The sequence below is a fragment of the Sus scrofa genome, chromosome 18 (assembly GCF_054392235.1).
Source record: "Sus scrofa isolate SSC_HxYL_T2T_F1_AM1 chromosome 18, Sscrofa_HxYL_maternal_Yorkshire_Landrace_v2.0, whole genome shotgun sequence".
Taxonomy (NCBI): Eukaryota; Metazoa; Chordata; class Mammalia; order Artiodactyla; family Suidae; genus Sus; species Sus scrofa.
In genome coordinates, this window is record NC_139400.1 from 52,197,839 (window position 1) to 52,224,273 (window position 26,435).

The 26,435-nt window shown below is 46.6% G+C and overlaps 2 protein-coding genes and 1 long non-coding RNA gene across 3 annotated transcripts in view; 2 read left to right on the forward strand and 1 right to left on the reverse strand.

Annotated features, from left to right (window-relative positions):
- Positions 1-2,181, forward strand: part of LOC146395043 (uncharacterized) — a 178,992-nt gene extending 176,811 nt beyond the window's left edge. Inside the window, exons 5-6 of the mRNA XM_085005580.1 lie at positions 340-429; positions 911-2,181. The gene's annotated coding sequence lies outside the window, so the exon portion shown is untranslated. The remainder of the gene's footprint in view (positions 1-339; positions 430-910) is intronic.
- CHN2 (chimerin 2) overlaps positions 1-26,435 on the reverse strand; it is a 299,981-nt gene that overhangs the window by 34,746 nt on the left and 238,800 nt on the right. The window contains exon 7 of the mRNA XM_003484050.5: positions 4,898-4,975. Coding sequence (XP_003484098.2) covers positions 4,898-4,975 — 78 coding nt within the window. The remainder of the gene's footprint in view (positions 1-4,897; positions 4,976-26,435) is intronic.
- LOC146395044 (uncharacterized) lies at positions 16,500-25,118 on the forward strand. Its single transcript, XR_014834071.1, has 3 exons — positions 16,500-18,363; positions 18,660-19,389; positions 20,944-25,118. It is a non-coding gene; the product is annotated as an uncharacterized LOC146395044 (long non-coding RNA).

A 26,435-nucleotide genomic window follows, 5' to 3' on the forward strand; every position in this document is an offset into this window, starting at 1 on the left:
CATGCTCTCAGCCTCCTGGACTTCTCGTCCTGGTCCCCAGGATCACAGGGATCGGAGGTGTGTTCAGCAAGAGCATGATGCGTGAGCACGTGTGTATACACACTGCATGACGGGGACAGGATGCGATGGCCTCAGTCTATGGAGAGCGAGGGACAGAAAAGGGCAACTTGGGCAACCATTGAAGTCCGGATGGGAAGCTAGGACAATGAGAGCAAACCCGGGCGTGTGTCTCCCCGCCCTGCCTGGGTGTAGGATCCCAGGTAGCTGTGTGGCCGGACCTTCTGGCTGGAAGGGTGAGGAGAGCTGGCCTGACACTTGGATCTGGTCTCTGTTTCCCAGGCGCAATCAGTGACCCTGGCAAGGACCCACTACCCACTACCTGGAGCTGGAGAAGCACAACTAACACAAGCACAAGGAGCCCTAAATGAGGTCAACCTGGGGAGAGGGGAGTCGGGGGCGGGGGTGGGGGGAGTATGATCTTAGGTAGATGGGCTGGGATGTACCTGCTCCATGTGCCGTCAACCTATTTACTGACTGACTGCTCTGGGCCAGGGTCTGTTTGCGACACTGGGCTTCTGCAGGAAGTAAAACAGACAAAATCCCCTCTGTCTCTACCCCTTTGCCCCCCACTCAAGGGGCATGTTTCTCTCTGATAAGGGAAAGGCAAACACTTAAATACATGTGTACGATGTCAGCTGGTGATCAGTGCCATGGACAAAGTAAAACTGGCAGAGGGCTGGGAAAGGGATGGACGGGGGAGAGAAGGGGATCGAAGGGAAGATGGAAGGGAGAGGGTTGGTGAGGGATGGGGGAGGGATGGAGAACACAGGTGAGGTGGGGGTAGCGTGGTTTACTCTTCAACTTTTAGAACTTTCTGGACCTCTGCTCTCCATCCATATCCCATATATAGAGAGAAGCGTGTCCCTGAGTGCCTTGGTGGAGAGAGAGAGTGCTGGAGAAGGCGTGTGCGATGTGCACACGCACGCACAAGCACACGCAGCCTCGGAAGGCTGAGAACAGGAGCGTGCCAAGCAGAGAAAGTGCCCAAGGCCAGCAGCCTGCTGCTGTCCGCCCTCCACCCCACCCAGCTGACTCTCAGGGGTGAAGCAAGCACTCCTCTCTCTCTGGGATGGACTCTTCCTTGCACCCTGTTCACTCCTGGCTCATTTCTCACTCCAAGTTCTGACTCTTGTCCTTGGCACCACCTGGAGGGCTCTTTCACCGTTTTTTATATTACATCTTGTTGGCCAGAGAGGAGGAAAGAAGATGATAGAAAAAAAGGAAAGAAGGATGTGAAGAAGTGAAGGCAAGAAAGAAACACAGAGACAAAGTTAAACACCAAAACACGAGAAAAATGAGAGACACAAAAAGACGATCGATAGGGTAATAATAGAAGCTGATCTTACTGGGTGCCAGTGACCTTAAGGGATTACACGTGTTCCTTAAACTTCACCACACTCTCATTTTGCAGATGAGGACATCGAAGCTCAGAGAATTAAGCTTTTTGCCAAAGAGCACGTCATGGCCAGGAGTCCCAAGCTGGCCACGGCTACCTGATCGAGGTGCTGCGTGGGGAAGGAACACAGTTACCCAGACTGTTGGGGCTGTGGGCTTTTCACTGACCTGATGATTTCCAAGCTCATCTTCAAGGTGTCCTCGGGGCAGAGCATCTAAAAGGGCGCTATTCTACCTACAGGACAGTGCCTCTCTAAGTCCAGCGGATAAACAGAGATGCGGACGTAAATGCGTTCAATAATGGAGTGGTTTTTCTGTTTGTCGGTTTTCATTTTTAGAGAGGAGTCTATTCATGTCATCATTCCTTCAACAGGTTCTCTTACTTCCTAGTACCTACAGGAACTCTCATCCTGAGAATTTAGTTGCATGTGCATACGGTATTGCAAGGTATATAATTATTGCGTGGAAGGAGGCACGACTTTAATTTGCTTCCGAAAGCTTTCATTTCCAGAGCTGAATTTTGACTTTTCCTAGACACGTTTTGTTTGGAAAGCAAGGGCAGGAGATATGCCCGAGGGGCAGTGATAGGGAACCTTCTCAAAGAACGGAGGGCGAGGGGTTCCAGCCTGCACAGTGTCAGGAGTTTCTTTCTACTCCTTGCTCTTTTTTTTTTTTTTTCAATTGTAAGTATTGTATTATTTTTTAAATTAAAGCAGAGTTGATTTATAATGTTGTATTGGTTTCTGGTGTAGAACAAAGTGATTCATATATATTTGTGACATATATATCCTTTTGCAGATTCTTTCCCATTATAGGTCATCTATTCATTGCTCATGATGCAGCTCCTAGGGAGAGCGAGGAGGGTGAGGAGAGGGCTCTTTACCCAAGAAAGAGTCCTGACTGGGGCCAAAGAAAATCTTGCTACTATGTGGGGCATCAGGATCTGCTGGCAGAGTCAAATCTCTGGCAGGAGGCCTCTAGGTGAGGCGTGGACAGGGCCTAGCAAGGCTTATTTGCTGATAAGCATGAAAATGTGATTACTTGCTCTTCTCATTGAACGCGTCTAGGCCAGACACACAGTATCCTTACACAATAACCCAAATTATGAATCAAGAAAGTTGGAGAACAAAGCCTACTAGAAGTTACTATAAATAAAAGCTGACTGCGAAATGAAGAGACACAATACATTCCAAGCAGACGTCAGGGGCTTTTGATAAGAGCTGTCTCTCTTGGGCGAGTTCAGTGGCATGGTACTAAAACCTCACTGCTCTATTTATAGCAGGGACCTGCTTTTAGAATGTTCTTCTAAAGACCATGCAGCCTTCCCACTTAAAGCTGGCTGCGGGTGAGGGCAGAGCTGAATGAGGGTGGAAGGGGTGAGGGGTGACAGAAGGAGCCGCCCCCTCTTGCCCCCGTCGCACATTCTTAAGGACAGTGGCACGAGCAGTACGATTGAAAGCCACAATCAACTGACACAGAGCCTCCAGGGTCTGGCTTGTGTAGTCCTCTGTCAAAATCACAACGTGGCTGTTCTCTGCCTTTTCTTCTCTCGAGAGCAGTAAGTGAGGAGAGAGCAGACCTAATGGATATTGACTTCTGAAGCACACATTTCAAAAGCTGTGGGTGTTTTTCAGGGATAAATAATTAATATAATTAACATGTTAGCAAGAGAACTACGTCAGAAAAGAAGATTCCACTACCTTTTTGTTTTAAATGTCTTTATGTGCCATGCAGAGATCTCCGATGCAAAAAGACTGAAATTGGTTTTGAAAGTATCCATCAACTAAACACACAACCTCAGGCACCACATCTCTAGAAAAAGGTAGCCCCTGCCAATGTGTATTGCCAGAGGGCAAAATTCCAATCATATCTTCAAGCCAAGAGGACTGGAATTTTCAAGAGGCAGGAAAAGAAAATTCCAAGTCCAAGATCCAGCCTCCCATTCATGGGAATGTATCTATAGGAGGCGAAGAATCAGGGATTTCTGCCCAAAGTCAGAAAAACACTTTCTTAAGGCAAGAAAAAAAAAAAAAAAGAAAAAAAATTAAAAGAAAAATGAAAGAGGGTACAGATAGAAAAGAAGAAAGAGAAAAAAATATACATTCGACCCGTCCCCTATTCAGTGATGTCCCAAATTAGCCCTGTCATTATTCAGTGATGGGAGAAATAACAGGAGCCTTGGCGTGGATGAGGCCCTATCGAATGCAGTTCTTCACCCCCATGCTAAATCTGGAGGGCTGAATACTTCCATCCCTCAGTTCAATTATAGCAGGCAAATGCCTGAGCTGCTTGCTTTCTAAAAACAGAAGCAGGGCAAACAGACCAAACTAACACAAATGTATATTTAATAGACTTGCTCATCTGTCCTAGGAAGGATAGGAAAGCAACAGAATAACAGGTTTTCCTGGTCACTTCTGACAAAGGGTGATCTAGTTCCAACAGTTACCTGGGCTACTGGCCCTAAAGGAAAGAGTTTTAAAAAAAGAATTACAATTTCCATTGCGCTGCCCCCTTCTCTTCTTTTTTTCCTGGCTCCCCCATCTCCCCTCTCTCCAACTTCCAAATTGTCAGCCCACTGGCTGGGGTGAAACCTCTCTGTCCTGTCTCTCCTGCACTCAACAGCATCTCAAACCAGACAATTTGGCATCAGAACCTCCTCGCAGGCCTTCTTGGAAAACCCAGCAGGGCAAAGGAAACAGGCCGTAATTTTCTGAGGGCAGGCCGTTTCTACAAGTGCTAGTCTGAAATGAAGATAGCAGCCTTTCCAATTTATAAATACACATGGGAAAATCCGCTTAACCTCCCACCAGCCCTCTGTATCTTTTTGTTTGGTCTGGTGAGCAGGACCTGGGTCGTGACCAGAAGGAGCCTGGCGAGGCTGCTAGGGGGCACCCCCCACCTCCCTCCACCTCCCCACCCCGCGCAGCCAGGGCACAAGCAAAAGCTACTGGATGATATCTCCCATGGTCATTTGCTATCACAGCTGTCTACACAGAAACCAAAGGAGTTAGCGGCCCTGAAAACAAAAGACAAAACACAAAATGTGAAACGGGCAACTGTTTTCACTTGCTCAGAGATAACAATATCCTTTGCTGCTACTCTGAGTGGAAAAGTACTGCTTGAAAGTCACCAGACGATTTCAAAACGCCCACGATTGGGCTTGCTCTGTTTTTCGGTCACTGGACACAGGAACGTGAAGAGGAAATGGGCCCAATTCTGCAGAACTCGGTTCAACACACATACAGGTGTTTCTCGGCCTTAGCAGGGAGCGAACTGCCGTCTGAAATCTCCCGATTGATTTGATACAAAGCAAGTAGCTCCATGTGGAAGGCTGAGAAATTACTGTCTCCTTAGGTGACCCTCCAAGACCAGAGGGCCCCATCAGCTCGAGCTGCCACCTGCCTTTCTACCACAGGAGAAGAGAACGCGGAGGCTCGCTTACCTTAAAGTTGTGTGTCTTCTCATAGTTGAAGTGGTTGTCGTGGTGTGTGAGGGTGGCCCTTCGGACCAGGGAGGAGATCTGTGGACAGGCAAAGAGTTTGAGAGGGGGCCAGAGAAAGCCGCCTCTGACTCCCACCTTCACCCCCAAGGCCACGGCCAGCAGCTCCTGGCGTTTCCTGCCTTGCTTGGGCTTCCGAACCACAGCGCACTTTTTCTCATTTTCCGGCCACATTTCCTCGGAGAACATTGTGCTCACACCCCAGATCTTTCTAGCTTCCTCTGCGGAGCCTGGGAAGCTCCGCGCTGTCAGGTTTTTTGAACCGCAGCTAATGTGAGGCAGCAGATTCGAGGCAGCTGCGTCCTGTCTGCAGCGAGGCCTCAGGCATGTGACCTGGAAGGGCCGGTTTGAGGGATGGAGGGGGCTCTGCATCTGAATAAGGACGGGCCTGTTTTGTGCTATTTCTTAAGGCCGACGTGTGCTCGGAACAATGGCACACATTCACCCCCAGAAGCTGTGTCCAGTCAGCCACTGAGGAATCAAGGCAGGAGGCAGGGACAGGCTTTATTCCTCCTGCCACTGCGCCTTGCAAAGCAGAGACCGCAAACACTAGCATACTTCACACACCCCAACTAGCTCTGATGTTCAAAGCCTGAGGCTGCATCCAATTATTCTAGGGCTCTGAACCCCATCCCGGGCTGAACTCCAGCAGATGAAACCTTTAAACCCTGATGATTGTTTAATCTTATAGGGGATAAAGCCTGTGTCTCTTTAAAAAAAAAAAAAAAAAAAAAAAACTGCCCCAGCACTTGAAAGCTTCATTTTTATATTTTCTTATGCATGCAGTCAATTAGAACAGGCTGAGCACGGAAGGAGGCCTAAGGGATGATACAGCGTCTGAGCTCTGGCTTCTACAGTCAAAGTTTCAAAGGAAGAGGCAAGATGTCTTGCTCAGGATACCCCCCTCTTTGTCCCTGACTCAACCACAAACAACCCTTCCCCCGACAAGGCAATATTTTTTTCTTTCTTTTTTTTTTTTTATTTTCCCACTGTACAGCAAGGGGGTCAGGTTATCCTTACATGTATACATTACAATTACAGTTTTTCCCCCACCCTTTGTTCTGTTGCAACATGAGTATCTAGACATAGTTCTCAATGCTATTCAGCAGGATCTCCTTGTAAATCTACTCTAAGTTGTAATATTTCTTACCTAAAACCAAAACATCAGTTTTTATCCTTTAAACACAATATTAAATAAAATGGATGTTTAAGTAAATGTTAAAAAGTGTCAAGAAAACATTGAAATTAAACATTTCGGTGTTAATTCTGTTAGTAGCCAAGCTTATCCTCTCTTCGCTCTTAAACATAGCATCTGTTGGGGAGTCTCCCTTGGGATCCTGATTTTCTGGTCCCAGTTCCCTGCATTAATAGAAGTGAAGAAATCATTATGTCTGAGGGGGTAGTCCTAATCTGTTGGCAAAGTTTAATGCGGCGAATGCCAAACTAAAATTAATGCTTTGGGACCTGGAAAGCAAGATGCAGATGGCTGGGCCGTTAGGTAGACAGCACTGCCCAAGAATTTCATCCCATCCTCTATGTGGCCCCATGTTTCAGCCCCTCCAAGCAGCCTTGAGGTGAGTAACAAAAGATGAGTCTTTTCCTTGTGTAACTTTTTTTTTTTTTCTTTTTTTAGGGCCGCATGTGCAGCATATGGAAGTTCCTACGCTAGGGGTTAAATCGGAGCTACACCTGCTGGCCTACACCACAGTCACAGCACTGTGGGATCCGAGCTGTGTCTGTGACCTACAGCACAGCTCACAGCAATGCCGGATCCTTAACCCACTAAGCGAGGCCAGAGATCGAACCTGCATCCTCCTGGATACTAGTCGGGTTGGTTACCACTGAGCCACAGTGGGAAACACCTCCTTGTGTAATTCTTTACTCCTGGCAAATACTGTCATTCCAACTTGGTTCTTTAGTCTATGCTCTCATTTCATCCTCTTTTTACTTTCAATAAGAATAACAATGTTGGGCTTTTGAGAACAATAACTTAAGCTAGACAAGAGTCAGAATGTGTTAAGTGCACTTAACGTAGTCTTCAGCTCATGTGTGTGTGAAACAAGACTTTTATTCCCATTTTGCAGATGAAGAGATTAAGACAGCAGGGGTAGCTCGAGGACACACAGCTGGTTTAAACAGCAGAGCCAGAACGAGAGCCCAAACATCTGCATCCGGCACCAGTGCTTCTGCACCCGGCATCTCAGTGCCTACGGAAGCGATGCAGTGCCACGTCCTCTACCGTGTCTGTCTGGCCAAGTGCTTTCTCTGAAATACTGGTCAAGTCTGGCCCCTCCTTACCATGCTTGCCCCATAGTAACTCAGACGCTTGCTATCTCTGCAGCCCACCTTTCACGCAGCTGCACAGCAGTTCTTAGTCCAGTCACCCCTCCACATCTGCTCAGAGAATGTCCATGATTCTCCATGGCTTGACTGCGTCCTTGCATTGTGGGTTTTTCATGAGCTCACCTTATCTATCCATCTGACCTATTTCCCTAGACTCCCTGCCACAAATCCTACAAAACCTCTTCTCTGACATACGCAACTTCCCGCCTTGGTAGCTCACTCTGAACTTTAGCGTATTCCACACACTTCCATGTCTACACATCCGCCAACCTTCATGCTCTAACTCAAATGCCGCCCTCTCCAAAACACTTGTCCAAACTCCCCACTGACGGCAACCACGCTCCTCTGGCATCCCATGGTGTTTCCTCTACATTTTTCCTATTGCACTTATCCCCTTCGGACTTAGAGGGATTAATAACAGGTCTTGCAGTCTGCCATTCTGAAAACTCATTGTGACGCATTCTATGATTCACCATAGTTTCCTCCTACAAGAGCATCTAATAAGCTTCCTTGCCATAGCAGGCGCTAAATAAGTTGCCAGCGAGCACCTGTCCATATAGGAAATAAGAGTTCTGGAGGAAGGTGTGCAAAGGTGACTGCGTGGGGTGGGGTCTCGAGCCCCACCATCACCCTGCTTTAGCTTCCAGAGGTGTGAACCTCTAGAGGTCTGCCCTCTTGCTGGCCTCAACCAGCTTCCTTAGCCTCCTTCCCACGGCCCGAATTAAAGGACCCCTGCCCCTCACGGGACTGAGTCAAGGCTTGGTACACCTTTACCGGTCTTCCAGTCCTTAGCCTAGAGGCAAAAAGAGAGAAGGAATAAGGGTCTCTTCCCCAAAGTGAACGGCTAGCGAACCAGACAGACCTTTTGATGGCGAGTCATTCTATTGAAGAATGTATTGTCATCTAAATTAGTCTAATTATATGCATATATGGTTTTACAATCTGAAAAATAACTCCTTAAAAGGAGAGTGGGAGTTCCTGTAGTGACTCAGTGGTTAACGAACCCGACCTAGTATCCATGAGCGTGAGGGTTCAATCCCTGGCCTTGCTCAGCTGGTTAAAGATCTGGTGTTGCTGTGACCTCTGGTGTGGGTCGCAGATGCGGCTTGGATCCTGAGTTGCTGTGGCTGTGGTGTAGGCTGTGAACTCAACTCCTAGCCTGGGAACCTCCATGTGCTGAAGGCGTGGCTTTAAAAAGACAAAAAAAAAAAAAAGGCAGTGGGTGAAAGGGATCTCCTTTTCCTTTTGGTGTGTGGGTGGCTGAATATGAGAAGACTGAATATGAATATTTTTCTTGGGCCTGTGTCTTTAGTTATAACAAGTAAATTTTTTTTTTTATTTATGACAGTGGTTTTTTTCAGATATTTATTCAATAGAATTTACCCAAACACAAGATACATTCAGACATGTGAATCGACACTGTTCACGTAAGATGCGTCTATACAGGGAAGAGTTAAGTGTTGGCATCGGAGTGAGTGTCATTGTGGGTCGGGTGGATGACCTCAGATCACCCTCTTACTAAAGAAAAGATGGTCACAAAAGTCTCCTGGTAAAGACCCCCCCCCCTCTTAAACAGCCCACTACACAGAGCTCTTCTTATCCAAGCTCCTCCCGGACTACGGCTGGGTTTTTCTATCCCCGCAAAGTCTGAAACGTGGCCTCCATACACAGCGACAGGCTGGCAGTCTTTTTCTAACAGAAATTTCTATCTGACCTATTCTTGTTCATACATTCACTCAATGAAGCACACTTCCCTCCACTCTCTGTTTAAATCAGGGATTCGCACCCTTGGATCTACCGACGTTTGGGGCTGGATAATTCTTGATTGCGGGGGCTGTCCTGTGCGTGGTAGGACCTGTGGCGGCACCCCTGACCTCTACCCACTAGATGCCAGTAGCACTCCCAGCCAGTGTCTCTCCAAACACTGCCAAATTTTTCCTCTGAGGCAAAATTGCCCCCAGTTGAGAAGACTGGGGTTAGAGTGAGAACACAAATATGTACAGCATCCTTCCTCTGTGCCAGGTGTTATGCTAAGCACTTTGCATATATTGGCTCATTTACGATTTCCAACCCTCTGAGGTAGGTACTGTTATAATTATCCCACATTACAGATGAGGACACGGGAACTGAGCCTTTAAGCGACTTGCCCAAGGTCACGCAGCTGCTAAGTGGTAGAGCTGAGAACCCAGGCACCACTGACTAGGTCTATGGGGTTTTTTTTTGTTTTTGTTTTTGGACTTTTCAGGGCCGCACCCATGGCATATGGAGGTTCCCAGGCTAAGGGTTTGAATCAGAGCTACAGCTGCCGGCCCCCGCCTCAGCCACAGCAACTCGGGATCCAAGCCGCATCTGCGACTTACACCACAGCTCACGGCCATGGTGGATCCTTAACCCACTGAGCGGGGCCAGGATACTAGTTGGGTTTGTTTCCACCGAGCCAAATAGGACCTCCTCTTGATTGTTTTTCTATTGTGGTAAAATAGGCATAATGTAAAAGTCACTACTTTAACCACTTGAAAATGTACAATTCAGCAATTGGGTGGCATAAGGACATGCAGCATGTTCTGCAGTCATTACCACTATCTGGCTCCAGAATATTTCCATCACCCAAAATGAAACCTTTCGCCCAACTGAGCAGTCACTCTCCATTTCCCTCTCCCTCCAGCCTCTGGCAACCACTAAATCTGCTTTCTCTACGGATTTCATAGAAAGGAAACCATATACTCCATGGCCTTTTGTGTCTGGCTTTTTTCCTTAGCATAGTTCAGGACTCATCCATGCTGCAGCATGTATCAGTGCTTTATCGCTTTTTATTACTGAAGAATAATCCCTTGTGTGGCTGTGTCCCATTTTGCTTATCCGTTCACCAGCTGATGCCTATTTGGGTTGTTTTCACCTTTTGGCTATTGTGAATAGCTGCTAAGAACATTCTTGAACAAGTTTTTGTTGGAACACACCTGTTTCGGTTCTTCTGGGTATACACTACATTTATGCTTTTAACCACCATCTAAACTGCCTCTTGTTAAAAAATATCCAGAGGTTAAATGCCAGAATTAACTCTCTTCCCCACTGTTAAGCCTGTTAACAACTCACAGGGCTGATGCTCCGGATCCAGCTTTTTAAGAGGAGACTTTTGGTCTCCTTGGGGCCTCTGCCAAGGCAGACACACTTAAGATACTTTTGGAAGTAGGTGGGGCTATAAATAAAAGGTGAAATAAGCTCACCACTTCCCTTTTCCTCTTTTATAAATAAGGGTTAGGATTCTATTTTCTACCCGTGGCCTCTCACTACTCTTTGTCTGTATGGTTAGGAAACTGGATCTAAGAAGGAATCAGGTAGCGAGAAGGTAGTGGAAGATTGTCAGGTGAAGACAAGGAAGAAGGGAAGGGCCAGAGGGCAGGAAGACATGAGAAATGAAGCCCCTTGGGATGTGTGTGCCTCCCAGGGTTGGTGGGAGAACGAGGAAACCCTTCCCTGTGTTGGCTTTAGTAATCTAGCATCATAAACCCATAGGGGACCTTAGAAGCTCATCTAATCAAAGGCCTCTTCTCCACTTGGCTTCAGACAGGCCTACCTCTTAGCCTCTGGGGCCCACAACATTCTGCCTTTTTAGTACCCATTTCTAGAGCAGCGATTTCCCATCAAACAGCAATTCTTCCATAGACGTCAAGTAAATTCTGTGGTATATTTTAAGGCTGGCTTTTTGAAAATGTCCTCAGTCCCAAGACAGTCTCTCCCCACTGTTCCAACCCCAGCCCTCGTCTTCCTGGGGCCTCTCACTTCCATCCCTTGAGTCTGAGTCCCCCCTTAGGGGTGGAAAGCCCGAGCTCTACCCCTCCAACTGCAGGCATCTGCCGCCTTGTGGGGAAACATGAAATGAAAATCAGTGTTACTGATGCTGCTGAGGGTGTCATGACGAGAGATGAGAGCTTCTTAACAGCCCAGGGAATCTTTGAGCTCATCCAATCCCACTTGCTTTTTCTACAGATGACGAGACAGAGGGTCAAGGAAGCACAGTGACTTGCCTCTCCTTCCGTGCATCGTAGAGCTATCCTCCAGTTACATCTAGAACCACATCCCAACTCCAGGTTCTCTTGCCTGCCACCTCCTACAGTGAGTTCTTCTCACATGTGCTTGAACCTCAGGACCCCTGGGGTTCTTGTTCAAACCCAGATGGTTGGGTCCCAGCCCCAGGGTTTCCGACACAACTAGTGTGCCATCAGGCCTAAGAATCTGCCTCCCTGACAAGTTCCCAGGTGACACTAATGGTGCTGGCCCAGGGACCGCTTTGAGGACCCCTGTTTTGAGCTTCCCTCAGTACCCGTGCACGTCAACCTTACCCAATCCTTAGAATCACCTGGGAACACAAACACACAAACAAAAACCGCACCCAAGTTCTGCCTCAGACCAATGAAATCCACATTTCCGGGGAGAGGCCTGGGATTTTTAAAAATCCCCCAGGGGATTCTAACGTGTACCTAGCACTGAAAACCACTGCGCTAATCTCAAGCACGTCAATTCAGGGGGATTGTTGGAGAAGACAGACGTGTGAATGGGGTGAATGCTACTGAAAACCACTTCCGCCACAGGAATCAATAGCTTTTCAAACACAGAATGTGATCCTGTTTCTACTCCTGGCCACCCTCCCTCACCTCCCATCATGCCACTTAGAACCCCCATAGACTCTTAAGGTGAAGGCAAAAAAAAAAAATCCGTACCATGGCCTATAGGGGTCTATATGGTCCGGGTGCTGCCACCTTTCCAGCCTTACCTCCCCCACCCCTTCTTCCTGCCACCTTAAGCATATATAATCATATCCTAGAGGTATTTCTTTTTAATTACTACCTACAACCTCCTCTCCCCTCACCCCCACCAGCTTTATGAGATCAGATACTGTATGTGCTTGGGTCACAATTAAGACCGTCGTGTCATATCCCAAACCTGGCACAAAGTAGATGCTTTTGCTAAATTCTGCTGATTGAATGTCCACGGCTATAAAATATCTTGCGGTCAAAAGACCACTATAAAAGCTAATCATCATCCCTACCTGCTCATCTAGTCCAATGAGTCTTGTGAGTCTCTGATATAAATCAGGGGCCATGCCCGGTGGGATTTTCTTTGGACCGAGCTATCAGATTTCTGGTATCATAAGACGGGATACTGGAAACAGAGGGACTCTGCCCCAGGGTCAGGCCCTAAGGGTCACAACCAAGTTCAGGACTAGAAGAATACTAACAGTAACATTGTAGCTTTGTGGATTATGTGATAATATATGGCATCTCTGTAAGTGAGTAGGACCCAGAGGCCTCCCCAGAACAGACCCCCCCACCTCCATGTCCTCTATCTGCCTCTTGTTTGTAGAAAAGCTGTAGTCTCCCAGGGTCCCCCGAGTCACAGAAGCCTAGCTGAAAAATTAATGATTAAAAGGATATGAATGTGTAGTGACCAAAATAGCAGTTGGGCCAGGAGAACTGATGACAATTTAAACAGTACATCAGCCTTATGTCAGTCACAGAATCTTTAGTTCCTCCCTGAAGTACACAGATAACGCTACCTGATGCATATTCCTGAGTCTCTTTACAGGTACTAAAGCTCCCACCGAAGGCGTCAACTACATGATGACCATGCGCACAGAGCCCCCAGACCAGCTGGAGGGTGAGCACGGATCATGCTAACCCTTGTGACGCTGCTCCGTTAACTCACTATCAACCAATCACCGTTCTGGTGCCTCCTCTCCCTCACCTTGCCTTTAACAAATGCTTTCCTGAAACTCGCTGGGGAGTTTGGCCCTTTCGAGCATGAGCTTCCCTAGACTCCTTGTCTAATGCCTTGTAATAAACGCTGCACTGTCCTTCTGCACAACCTGCTGTCAGTAGATTGGCTTTATAGTGTGCAGATGAGCGGACCTGAGTTTGGTCCAGTAACATCTCTATTCTCCGAAGAAGGTCGGGTGGGGTCATGATTCCCATTTTACAGATGAGGAAGCTGGGGTCCTGAGGGTGTATCTCGGAGAACAGAATCAGGTTTCCGGATGTTTTTTCCCTTGGAAACCCTTGACTTCCCAGTGCAGCCGATGGGCGGTGGAAACCACTCATCGCCGACACGGGGTGCATTCCTCCTCTCTGCGCCTAGAGGATTTACCACAAACTTTGAAAATGGGGCCCTCCCGAGTTCTTCTACTAACTATTCCTCCAGTGACTAGTGTGAGGCCAACATTAGCTCTCACGAAAGTTTTGTTGCATGAAAAATAAACACACCTCTTTTTGCAGTCTATTTCCTGACCTTCCATTAAAATGACTTCTAGTTTTAAGAAGTTGCTCTTAATTTTTTTGCTTAGACCATCACACACACGTCTGAGGCTCTGGGGTTGAGTGTGAGCCTGGGCCACACACTGTTTCCCCAAAGCTTCAAAATATTAAATGTAGCCCAGGAATTCCCGTCGTGGCACAGCAGAAACGAATCCGACTAGGAACCATGAGGTTGCGGGTTCGATCCCTGGCCTCGCTCAGTGGGTTAAGAGTCTGGCATTGCTGTGAGCTGTGGTGTAGGTTGCAGATGTGGCTCAGATCCCTTGTTGCTGTGGCTGTGGTGTAGGCCGGCAGCCATAGCTCCAATTCGACCCCTAGCCTGGGAACCTCCATATGCTGTGGGTACGGCCCTAAAAAGCAAAATAAATAAGTGAATAAATAATAGCAGCCCAGATTCAGAGACACCCAGCAAAATTTTGCAATAATTCATTCAGCCCAGAATGGTGGTGAGACATCTGATTTCTCCTTCTGTTTTCACTCTCTGTGGGTCACACGTAAATACTTTTAGTGGCTGGATATTGGTATGCTGAGTGTATGCTTACTATTTATTATTTCAGTGTCTAAAATACACATGCGGGAGAGAGACAGTGACAGAGAGAGGGGTTCGTGAGAGGAGCGTGGATAAAGGGGCAGAGAGGTTTTCACTGAGTTCGTGGCTGTGGCATCCTAGATATGGTTGTCTATTCCTGCTGACAGGTGAAAAAACTAGAAATGCTACATGAAACAGGCCCAGATTGCCAAAAGAGAATCAAAGGGGTGGTTTCCTTTCATCAACCCTAAGCCCAGCCCATCTGACCCTATGTACTCTGAACACGTCCCCGTAATGCCAAATAAATCTCCATTGCTTTGCCTCAGACCTGCCCCATTAGTGTTTGCTATGTTCTTTGCTTGTGGTTTTCAGTCCTGGAAGAGGAGGACAACAACAAAGGGATATGACCAAACTGCAAAGTCATTCCCATGACTGCCAAAGAAATGAGAGAGCGGGGGGTGGGGTGGGGGGGCGCCTCGCCCTGCAACGTGCTAGTAAAAGCTGAATAATCCTGGCTTTCCTGGAGTCTATTAAAGCATCAGGTATCCAGGCTGAGCTTGCTGACTCCTAAAACTCTTGGTGACCTGAGAACCTGCTGGGTCCTCATCTGAGGAGAAGAAACCTTTGTCTCTGATGGCACAAGACGTCCAGCTGCTGCTCTAATTGTTCTACGGGGACAGGTGGCCACTCTCAATACGAGAGACACAAAAGGGCCAGAGGACTGGTCCCGCTGCTACAATTTGTTTCCCATCACCCACCACGATCAGTGTTCAGTCCAAACCGAAGGCTTGTGCTGTTTCCCAAATGGGCCAAACTACCTTGTACAGATGCACATAAATTGATCTGGTGCTTCGTGCTTGATTGACCCTGCAATGTTCAAGTTGCTGTCCTTCCTGCTTCATTTCTCCACCTGTTGGATTGAGCCTGAGGTCCACAAGTTTGCCTAATTGCTGCTGTTTCTCCCAGTCTGCTTAGATATAGACACAAAAGATACTTTCGATTATAAACAAAGACGTTTTAGGTTGTGTTAAGCATTTCTCACATGTCAACGTGCGGTGGTTATTTTGGTTTTGTGCACAGTTTTTGAGAGAGGAAAAAAAGAGGTTTACCTCTGAGTACAGTAACCCATTTGCTTATACAAGAACTTTAAAAATCAGTCACATTTTTCAAATACTGAGTTTCAGAAAGTACGGCAGGATATTTTTGCAGAGGGGAGGGAGAGAGAATGGAGCATTTGTGGACTCAGATTGCAAAAACTGCCTCACACCACTTTAGGTAACCTTTTATAAAACTGAGACCCAAAGAGAAAATGCCAGTTTTAAGGGAGAAGCAGTTTTGCAAAATTCCCGGCTGCCATGTTCCTTCTTGCCCTACGTGACTCTCTTCTCATGTTCAGTATTTACGTTCTTTGTGCTTTCCTTGCTGTCATACACCTTCCCACCTCTGGCCAGAGAAGTAGGTACTCAAAATGATTAACTTACAGGCTTTGTTACAGAGGTCAAAGGGGCTCTATTCTGGCTTACGGCACCCAACAGCAGGGTGGAACCCAAGTGTATTTCTCTCTTACCCCCTCCCTGCCACTGTGGCTCATTCAATTGAGCCTGAGAAATCTCTGCCAGAGGTCATATGTTTGCCAAGTTCCAATTTTTTTTGGGGGGGGAGGTCACACTGCAGTCTGGCAATTTGCAGAACAGAATGTGCCAAACAGGGACCTCAAAGTGCTTTTCTACCAGGTTCTTTGGTCACCAGTTGGATGGGGGGGCACCTGTACTGAAAGGAAAAAAACTCAAATTGACCAGCCGTTTTCTGCATGCACACTGTCCTGTTGCAAATGATAGAGACGCCTATTAAAGGTTTTTCCAAAATTGCACACACACACACACACACACACAAATCTCAGAGCCCCTAATGTGCTTTTAACACAGTCACCCAAACAAAAGAGTCCATGAGGCCACTGACAGCTGTGCAGCTGATAGTGCCTGGTATAGTTCCTGAGAGTAGTTATCAGCCCAGGAGCTCTGAGCTCGGGAGGCATGCACATTCCAAATGTGAAGCTAAGATGACGTATGGCCTCCTGGGTGGGTGGTGATGAGACTTTCCGATTCCACAACTGAACCTCATGTTTGTGTGTTGGGAAGACCAGCCTTATGCCAAGTATATGGCCCTGTAGCCCCTTCCCCAGACGGACTATCAGAGTATGTGAGATGATGCAGACACTTGAGCTGGCTTTGGGAAGACACTGTTATGCTAATGCGTGCGCAGGAATGCTGCAGGGAGAAAATGCAGTGTGAAAAGACCACGTCCAATTTGACTTTGGCTATGTTTTGATGCAATAAAATTATTCTATAACAGATTTCAAATATAGTTTTTCCTTTCCTTTCCTTTCCTTTCCTTTCCTTTCCTTTTCTTTCCTTTCCTTTTCTTTCTTCCTCCATCCCTCCCTTCCTTCCCTCCCTCCATCCCTCCACCCTCCCTCCCCTCTCCTTCCCTCTTTCAGCAAATATTTACCAAGTATCAATCATATATCAGGCACTGTTTTAGATTAATGGGATAGAGTGGTAAACATCTGACAAAAATCTCAGCCCTCTTGGAGATCAGATAATAAACAAAACTAACAAATAGATTATATGTTATTCTAGAAATGCTATGAAGAAAAATAAATAACATAGGATCGTGATGAGAAGGGAGAACAAAATTTAAAACAGCGTGGCCAGGAGTTCCCTGGTGGTCTAGCAAGTTAAGGATCCAGCATTGTCACTGCCGTGGCGTGGACATGCAAACCTAGAGTCCCAAGGAGAGGTGGGTGCTGGTGACACACTGCTGAGCGTTGTCAGGAGCAGATGGAATTGGAGCAAGAGTGTGGGGAGAGAGCAGCAGAGGCTCAGGGACTGAGCCCTGGGCCACTCCATCCATTCTGAAGTCAGGAAATTGAGAAGGAACTAGCCAAAGAGAAAGGGAAGGCAGGTTCCATAGCCCGGAAGCCCTGGGAAAAGATGGTCAATGGTGCCCAGCGGTGCTGACAGCTCAGGTGTGAGGGCGGCGGAGAAAGCCCCTGGGGACTGAGCAGCTTGGAGGCTAGTGAGTGATCACCTTGACAGCAGCGTTTCCTGGGGAGTCGTGGGAAGACCTCACAGGTGGATGCTTTAAGAGAGTATGAGGAGGGCGGAGAGCATTGTAAAGCCAGGACAGGAGCACAGGAGCGGGGGTGGGGGGAGCAGCAGGGGGAGCAGCAAAGAAGGATGGGCAAAGTGGGACCCAAAGAGAGTGTTTTTCCTTTTAAGAAGGGAAGAAAGCCACCGGGATTCCCTTTGTCCATCACAAAACCATGGCCCGTGTAGTGAAGTGTCTGGCCCCACTTTTGGAATTTGACTGCTGAAGATTTCCCGTCAATCCGCAGACCCCCACCCCTTGGTGCAGGTGGGAAGCCCAGACCACAAACGCCTCGGCGTGCTCCCGCCTTCGGCTCCCTCACCAAACCCCCACCTCCAAGCACTGTGAAACCCTAAGCCAGTGGTCCCTCCCAGGCTCTCAGGCCATTTTCAGACCGGCTGCGGAGTCTGTCCTATTCCTGCAGAAAGATTCGTTATGTTAGTAATAAAACATCATATCCTCTTGATGGGCTTGTGGCATCACTGGTCTCAACATCAAGCTGAATTTTGTGAAGTGGCCACAGCAGCCTATTTAGAAGTAGAAAGCACCTTCCACGTGGCCTGTGACCCTGACCTTCCACCTGCCTCTTCCCGATCGCCCACCTTGTTTCAGTGCTCCGAACCCAGGATCCATTCTTTAAACACATATTTTGGGGGGTGGGGGTGGGGCATGCCCATGGCATGTGGAAGTTCCCGGGCCAGGGATTAAACTTGTGCCACAGTGACAACCCAACCTCCTGCAGTGACAATGCCAGGTCCTTAACCCTCTGTGCCACCAGGGAACTCCTGAACACATAATATTCTTTTGTGAAGCCATGACTGCACACATGCTCCCTGCTGCTTAAAGCTTTTCCCAGAGGTATTATAGTCACATCAGCAACAAAAGAGAAAAAAATAACCCTAACAATTAGTGGGCACATATTGTACCAGGCACATTAACCACTGTCTCATTTAATTGGCGCGACAGCCCTGTGACGTAGGTATCATTCATTATCTCCATTTCACAGACGAGGAAACTGAGGCCGAGAGGGCTCTCACTGCTCAGCCTTGCTCAACTGATACATAGGGTTTAAATGCAGGGTCAGGAGTTCCCGTCGTGGCGCAGTGGTTAACGAATCCGACTAGGAACCATGAGGTTGCGGGTTCGGTCCCTGCCCTCGCTCAGTGGGTTGACGATCCGGCGCTGCCGTGAGCTGTGGTGTAGGTTGCAGACGCGGCTCGGATCCCGCGTTGCTGTGGCTCTGGCGTAGGCCGGTGGCTACAGCTCCGATTCAACCCCTAGCCTGGGAACCTCCATATGCCGAGGGAGCGGCCCAAGAAATAGCAACAATAACAACAACAACAAAAAGACAAAAAAAAAAAAAAAAAAAAAGCAGGGTCAGCTGTTTCTTTAGCGTTTAGTGTCCCCTGGGAGGATGTCATATCCTGATTAAAGGACTCTGCACTCACATGTTCTAATCTCTTTGGCATTAAGAGCCATAAAGGGTATTCCACCAAGGTTTGTAAATAAGTGAATATGTCGTCGGTCTGGCCCCATCTCCCCCTTACACAGGAGCAGAGAGGTAAGTTAGGTGTCCAGGTTCTTGCAGAGCGAGGACAAAAAGCCAGGTCCTTGGAGGGGAGGCCCAAGCTTTTTTCTACTGTGCAACAACGCATCTGGTCAATATCCATGCCCTCCCTGGCTGCACAAGTTAAGACACACACACCCACGCACACACACTCATTAAAAAGCGTACAGGCAGGAATAGGCAGGAAATTGCCAGACAATGCCCATTCTTAAGATCATCTTAGAAAGAGGATTTGGCCACATGTGTCAAGAGCTTCAAAATATTAATAACCTTTCAGATTCTGTAATTCAGTTTCTAAGACTCTCTCCTCAGGAGATGATCCTAAATACAGAAAGGCTCTCATGGCAACATTAACATTAAAAACAATATCCTGGGCATATCCTAACCTTAGGAAATAGTAACTAAGTATGATGCTCACACAACACTTAAAGGCGGTGTTTGTGGACTTCCCATCGTGGCTCATTGGTTAGTGAATCCAACTAGGAACCATGAGGCTGTGGGTTCAATCCCTGGCCTCACTCAGTGGGTTAAGGATCTGGTGTTGCCATGAGCTGTGGTGTAGACTGAAGATGTGGCTTGGATCCTGCATTGCTGTGGCTGTGGTGTAGGCCAGCAGCTACAGCTCCGATTGGACCCCTAGCCTGGGAACTTCCCTATGCCTTTTAGGTGTGGCCCTAAAAGGACAAAAGACAAAAAAAAAAAAAAAAGATGTTTGTGAAGAGTGTGTAGTAACAGTTGTAATACACTATGGGAATAAGAAGGATACAAAATTAACTATACTACGCTTACAAATATGTTTGAAAATCCCAGTGCACAGGAGATCACCAGGAGAAATAGTCCAATGTCTGTATCTTCTTCATCTTTCCTTTATAACTGGGATGAGAACAAAAAGCAAAATTTTGCCACAGAGAAGCAAAATCATTTTTCCCCAGCTTGCAGTTTTGTTTGTTAACTAGGAGATCTTAACCTTAAAGGAAAAACTATGTAAGTTTTAAACATCACTAGCGACTGGATAAATCGAAAGTGTGGCGCGGCTCTCACAGCGGTACTATATTTAAAGAAACGCTCGGGCGTACAAAGCAAGCGGTTAATAAGTAAAATTATTGGAAACAAAAACTCTTTTTTTTTTTTTTTTTGTCTTTTGGTTGTTGTTGTTGTTGCTATTTCTTGGGCCACTCCCGCGGCATATGGAAGTTCCCAGGCTAGGGGTTGAATCGGAGCTGTAGCCACCGGCCTACGCCAGAGCCACAGCAACGCGGGATCCGAGCCGCGTCTGCAACCTACACCACAGCTCACGGCAACGCCGGATCGTTAACCCACTGAGCAAGGGCAGGGACCGAACCCGCAACCTCATGGTTCCTAGTCGGATTCGTTAACCACTGCACCACGACGGGAACTCCGAAACAAAAACTCTTAACCTAGCAGGTCTGAAGAAAGGATCCACCCTCTGGGGGGCCTAAATGAACATGCTACTTTACGGCCTCTCTTGATAGAAATGAAAATCTTGTCAAAATGCAAGAGAGACTGCTACTTTATGAAAAAACACAAGTAAGACTAAACTGTTGAAGATTTTTGACCTTGAGCCAAGAGAAATAAAAGTTTTCAAATAAAAATACTGTTTCTAATGTGTACTTTATTGTTTGTAAGAATCAGGAGATAAAAGAAGAAGGAATAAAATCAAGTTTGTATAGTATGGGTTTTTCTCCAAATATATTTATTCAAACCCAGAAAATTACATCTTCACAAGTATAATAATAGACCTGTGAGACTTCGGATTTTGTAATATGTCAGCTGTGACTTGGGATAGAGCAGCTTCCATTTGAAATAATTTAAATGTTTTCTGGTTTATTTTTTTCACTTCAGTCATAATAAAAATGAAATATGGCTCCATTTTACTTTATTTATATTTATTTAGTTTTGTCTTTTTAGGGCCTCGCTGGCAGCATATGGAGGTTCCCAGGCTAGGGGTCTAATCGGAGCTACAGCTGCCGGCCTACGCTAGAGCCACAGCAACGCCAGATCCAAGCCGTGTCTGCGACCTATACCACAGCTCACGGCAACGCCGGATCCTTAACCCACTGAGCGAGGCCAGGGATTGAACCAGCATCTCATGGGCGCTAGTCGGGTTCGCTAACTACTGAGCCATGACGGGAACTCCTATGGCTCCATTTTAAACTTTAATCAATAACAAAAATTTCCAGTCGTCTCCTGAAGACTTGTGTAAGAAAATTACGTGGTAACTGGCCATACATTACTTCAGTTGAAAATGCCTTGTGCTTATCCAACCCCTTGGTCATAGAAATGGCAGATGAATTCTAATAATTAGGAGAAGCATTTTGTTGGCTCAGAAATCCTTGTTAAGAGTAAAGAGTCTGGATTCAAATTCCCACTCCCGCCCATCCCAGCTAGTAGAACGTTCACCAAAGAACTTCACTTCTTTCTATCTCTTTCCATCAGATGTGAAATGTGGTTAATAATAGTGCCTCACAGACGATTAAATGTGCAGTTTAAGTTGTGAGCTGTAAATTGCTCAGATCCATGTCTGGTGTCATTTTATGTGTAGGTATGCATATATAATTTAGTGACTACATTAACTTTAATGATTATGCAGGTGATGCTTTCAAAATAAGGCCTAATCTTAGGAAGGTGTTGACAACCGAGTTCAGGATTGAGATATGGAGGAAAAAACGCTTTTCTGACCTGCCACACACGGCCATTTAAATTCAAGCATCCTACTGTGTAGCGCAGGAAACTTTCGATAGAACACGATGGAAGATTTTATATATATTTGTATATGTATATATGACTGGTCACTTTGCTGTACAGCAGAAATTGACACAATATTGTAAATCAACTATACTTAAAAAATCATAAAAATAAAAATAAAAAAGATAAGAATGCATCCACACTCAAAAAAATAAATTTAAGCAGAATCAACAGAGAGCTGAGAGTAAGCTGGGAAGTATATTTACCACAAATGGCATTTCTTAGAGGCATGTGGCAGAACACTTAAGGAGCTGCATTGAAGGTGTGTAAATGCTATAAAAGCAGGCTCATCTCTTGAAATATTTTGATGATATCACAAGGGACAAGGTAAGAGGGGGGATTTTAGGATGTGAATTTATAAAAAAACAAACAGAACGAAGGAAGAAATGAGAGCTTATATTGGTAGCTTTGGTCTTGGGCTTCAGCATGGCTCTCAGGAAAGTGCCTTCCAGATTTTTGGCAAATGGGCTGAACAGCAGCAGGACAGCCTATGAACATCCAAAAGGGCTCAAAACCTTCACTCTCAGCTTCCTCACCTGGCACCTATGGACTGGTTGTGCGGAGGAATGGATGCTCCTCGCTCCTGTGATACAGCGGACTCTTTTGGAAAGTTGTGGAGCAGGTGACACCTTTCCCAAAACAAGCCATCAGCTACTTTGGGGAGTCACCAGGCCCTCCTGGGTTTATCACAAGGAACAGTTCTCAAAAACAGTTAACACCAAATCCCGCCATGATGGTTTAGACTTACCGTTCTTACCAAATGGTTTTTAGACTGAGCTCAGAAACATGTTTTTTGGTGACCCAATCAACTTTCAAACTGGTGTTTCTAAAACATCAGTCACCCCCCCCCCCCAGTTGTTTTATGATTAAATAAGTTCATAAATTTCTACACATATCCTTTCTACATCTATCTCCTTTCCTGGACAATTACCATTTATATTATTGTCGAGTAGTACCAGCCTTTTCTAAACTTAATTGTAACCAGGTATGGCCAGTGAGGATGGAGCAGTACTAAGGTCTGGGAAATTAACACTTGAGACTTAAACTCAGGCTCACTCAGAGGATTAAAACAGATACGCCACGTAGCATATAGTTTGCAGTAACCAAAACACAACGAGGGCTCAAAGAGGTTAGCTATGATTATTATTAGCAACAACTACCCTTTAAATAAGCTCAGCTAGTGTTCCTGCAATATCCTGGACAAGGCCCATGTAAGAAGACTGGTATTGGTTCTGCCTGGTCCCAGGGGACACTGTCAGGAGATGGTCCTTTATCTTCCACATGATGCGTCATTCAAGGCAACATGAGGCAAAGTCAGCACAGAAGGACTGGCCACAGCTGATGGCCTAAAGGGCGGGATATTGGTTCCGGGCGGGTCGGGCAGGAAGCACCATCTCTGGGCGCTCATTCTAAGGTTTGTACACCAGTGGGAATGGGACACAGCACTGCTGCTTCCTGTGGCTCCCTTAGAGTTGTGCTGATGTCTGGCTGGACAGAGCCCAGGGTGTCATCTGAATCCCAGGATTCCACATCTTGACCTCTCGGCTCCCTGGTGCCAGTTAGTCTGAAGTCTCAAGATCTCTGAGCCCTGACACAAGGTTCTTGCATCTACCTGTCTTGTTTTCCAAAACTCCCTGGTGGATAAGAAACAGTCTCTTAGCCCCAAATGACATGTCTTAAATGATCTGAATCCCCAGGAAACTGCCCATCTGCCTGTTGCCCTGAGTCCTTTCAGAAAATTGTTTCACTCTAGCAAAAGCACAAAAATCAGCTGTCAAGATCCTAAGGAAAAGGAGTGTATGTGTGAGGCAGGTGGAAGCTTGAGTGTGTCACTGCCCTGGGTACACTGGGCATACGGGGTGGCCGGCTGTTACTCGGTGTCATAGTGCATGGCCCTGGCTTCCTAACATGGGTTCTGTTCCTGTCAACTGGTCCAGCAGGAAGCTGGTGTCAAGGGTTCTTCTCTCAAAATTGGCATCATCCAAGGGCAGCAATGAATTCGGGGGGGGAGGGTGGTGAAGAGTTTTCTTGCCACCATGTTGCCGGCTCATTCCAGGTATGAGGGGAGGTTGGAGATCTGATTCTTCCCTCACTAAATAAGACATGTCAGTTAAAATGAGGCTCAAAGGTTAATGAAATGCATTAAGGTAGGATTTCCTTCTGCTGGGTTCTAGGGTGCAGTTTCTAGGAATTGGGGATATGGTATTTTAACAGTGGCTGCAAAACTCACTTACACTCCTATCAAGAGCATATGCTCCCTCCTAGAAAAGCTGGATGGACCTGTGTCTACTTCAGCCAGAAGAATATATGATGGTAACATGATAGGACTCCTGAGGGCTGGGTCATAAAAGTCCATGCGGCTTCTGCCTTGTCCTTGGAAACCGGTACACTGGAGCTGGGTGCTGTCTTATAAGAAGTTCAACGAGTGAACTTGCACAAGTTCAACTGAGGTTGCTGTGTTTAGGGGAAGGACCCATGTCGACAGGGGCTGACAGTCCTGCGAAGTTCAGTGTTCAAGTCATCCCACCTCAGGGGCCACAGAGGAGTTTCCCGACAATTCCAGTTCCCAGCCGTCACATTCCTCCAGCCCTTGAGTCTTCCAAGATGTGGCCCCGGACACCATGGAGCAGAGGCAAGTTATCTCCACTGTACCCTGTCCTAACCCTGACCCACTGAACTTGTAACCATCATTCAAATGGATATTTTGCATGACTCTTTTGAAATGGTTTGTTTTTCAGCAATAGTATCCAAAACAAGGTTTTGGTGACATGGCCTGTGAAAGTCCCTTTCACTCCCAAAGCGAAAAAGCTAATGGCCCTGGGGACCAAGCACATCTGTTTATTCAGGTTTATGCCAAATCAGCAAGTCTTCTTTAAAGGATTAATGCTCAGCAGGGTTACATATGGCAGAAGGCTTTATCCAGAATGCATTTCTATTTTAGCTTCTCTGCACAGACAAAACATATGTGAAACAATGGCTATATTTTTTTCTCCTTTATGAGAAAAACACTGTTCCAAGGGCAGTATTAAAATAGGTTAAATGACTAAGCATTTATAGACACAACGGTTCTAGTGTTTATGAAAATTAAGGCGTTTATGCTGTAGGATAATAGAAATGCATAATTACAATTGGTTATGCACAGGGGTCAGACACTGCTCTAGACACTTTACATGCTCTCTCTCCCACCCACCTGTCCGAAAACCCCCCCAACCAATCAACCAAACAAAGCTTCAACAAACTAAACAATCAAGCAACATCAAGTGAACACCTCCTAAGTGCACGGCGCTGTGCTAGGCTCTGAGCATCTGAAGTCAAATAAGACCAGTATCTGTTCTCACCTAAGTCAGTGCATAGACTAGGAGATGTGTGACCTGTGCCAGGGCCTTGCTGTTCCAAGGTATCACCGCTACGCTCCCTACCTGAAGTCTGTCTTTCTCGAGGTCAAATTTCTTGGTCTAGACTAGTCTCCATATTTGGCATCGTTCTCGGAAGACAAACCTATATTGCCTGAAAATAAATTCTTCTGCTCAGTATAGAACTTATGCTTTGAGTTTATCGATCTATAGATGCACAGGATCCCAGGAAGCCGGGGCCATGACTGCCAACTGGGACCTCCCCAGGACATGCTCCATGCCACCCAACATCATCCTTCTCTGTTCACTCTGCTGACTCCTGTTCTTCCTTCCAGCCCCCCCTGGCCTCCCATCACTTGCTACAGGAAGCTTTCCTTTGTGTCTGTTTTAGCTCAAATGATACTTTCTGTAATTTTTCTCGCTCTATTTGTCCCTAAGCTCTACGTGTCTATTTTGCTCATCACTGTATCCGTGACTTTAGAAACTGCCTGTCTGTGTAGCATTCAAGAAATATTTCTGAATGACTAAACAAATAGCGAGACACCATGTTTGGGACTTCACATGCATTACTTCATCCTATCCTCAAAACAACCCCATGCAGATGGGAAAAGTGAGGCTCAAGAGGATAATAATTTGCTCAGGCCCACATTTTATAAGGGACAGAGCTGATTCTGAGACGAAGATTTGTCTGACTCCTAAACCCATGTCTGTTACTTGTACATGCTCGATCTTTGCCCTTTTCATAAAAAACTAGCTGCTTCCCATTCTGTGTCCTTGTCCAATGTGGATGGAATGAGCCTCAAGATCTTTGCTTCTGCCCACTCTCCTGTTGTGACCTGTGACCTCATCAAACCATCCTCTCTTCTGTAACACAGTGGTACCTGTCAATCATCCCGTCTGCGGAACACCTTGGAGGCGGGAAGCCACAGAACATAAAGATTAGACAGTTTATTATGAGACAGCTTTGTGCCTTTAGAACAGGTACGAGCCAAGAATAGCATCCTGGTGCCCAAACAGGGTTACGTCAGATAATACATATGAAGGCACCGGTGCAAGGCATGGCATGTAACAGGTGTGCAACAAACATTCGCTGGATCTGAATTTGCCCCCCAATTGCATTGTTACAAAGGGGTGATGTGTTCCTCGGAAGAAGTAGAGCCTGTCAACAAGCCTGTCAACAAGATCTGTTCCTGGGCACAGACCCCAGGAACCACCTGGCTACGAATGCAGTGGTTTCCAAACTTTGTCACACATTACAATTGCCAGAGGAGCTTTAAAATTGCAGTCCAGATCAATTAAATCAGAATGTCTGAGGGCAGAAGCTAGGTATCAGTATTTTTTAAAGATACCCAGGTGATTCAGGGCGCATATGCTAAGGACAATTTTGCTTCAAAAGACCACTAATGAAAGGTCGAGGTGAGATTCTGGCTGCTGGTTTGGGAGAGGGGCAGCCGTGCTTTGCCTT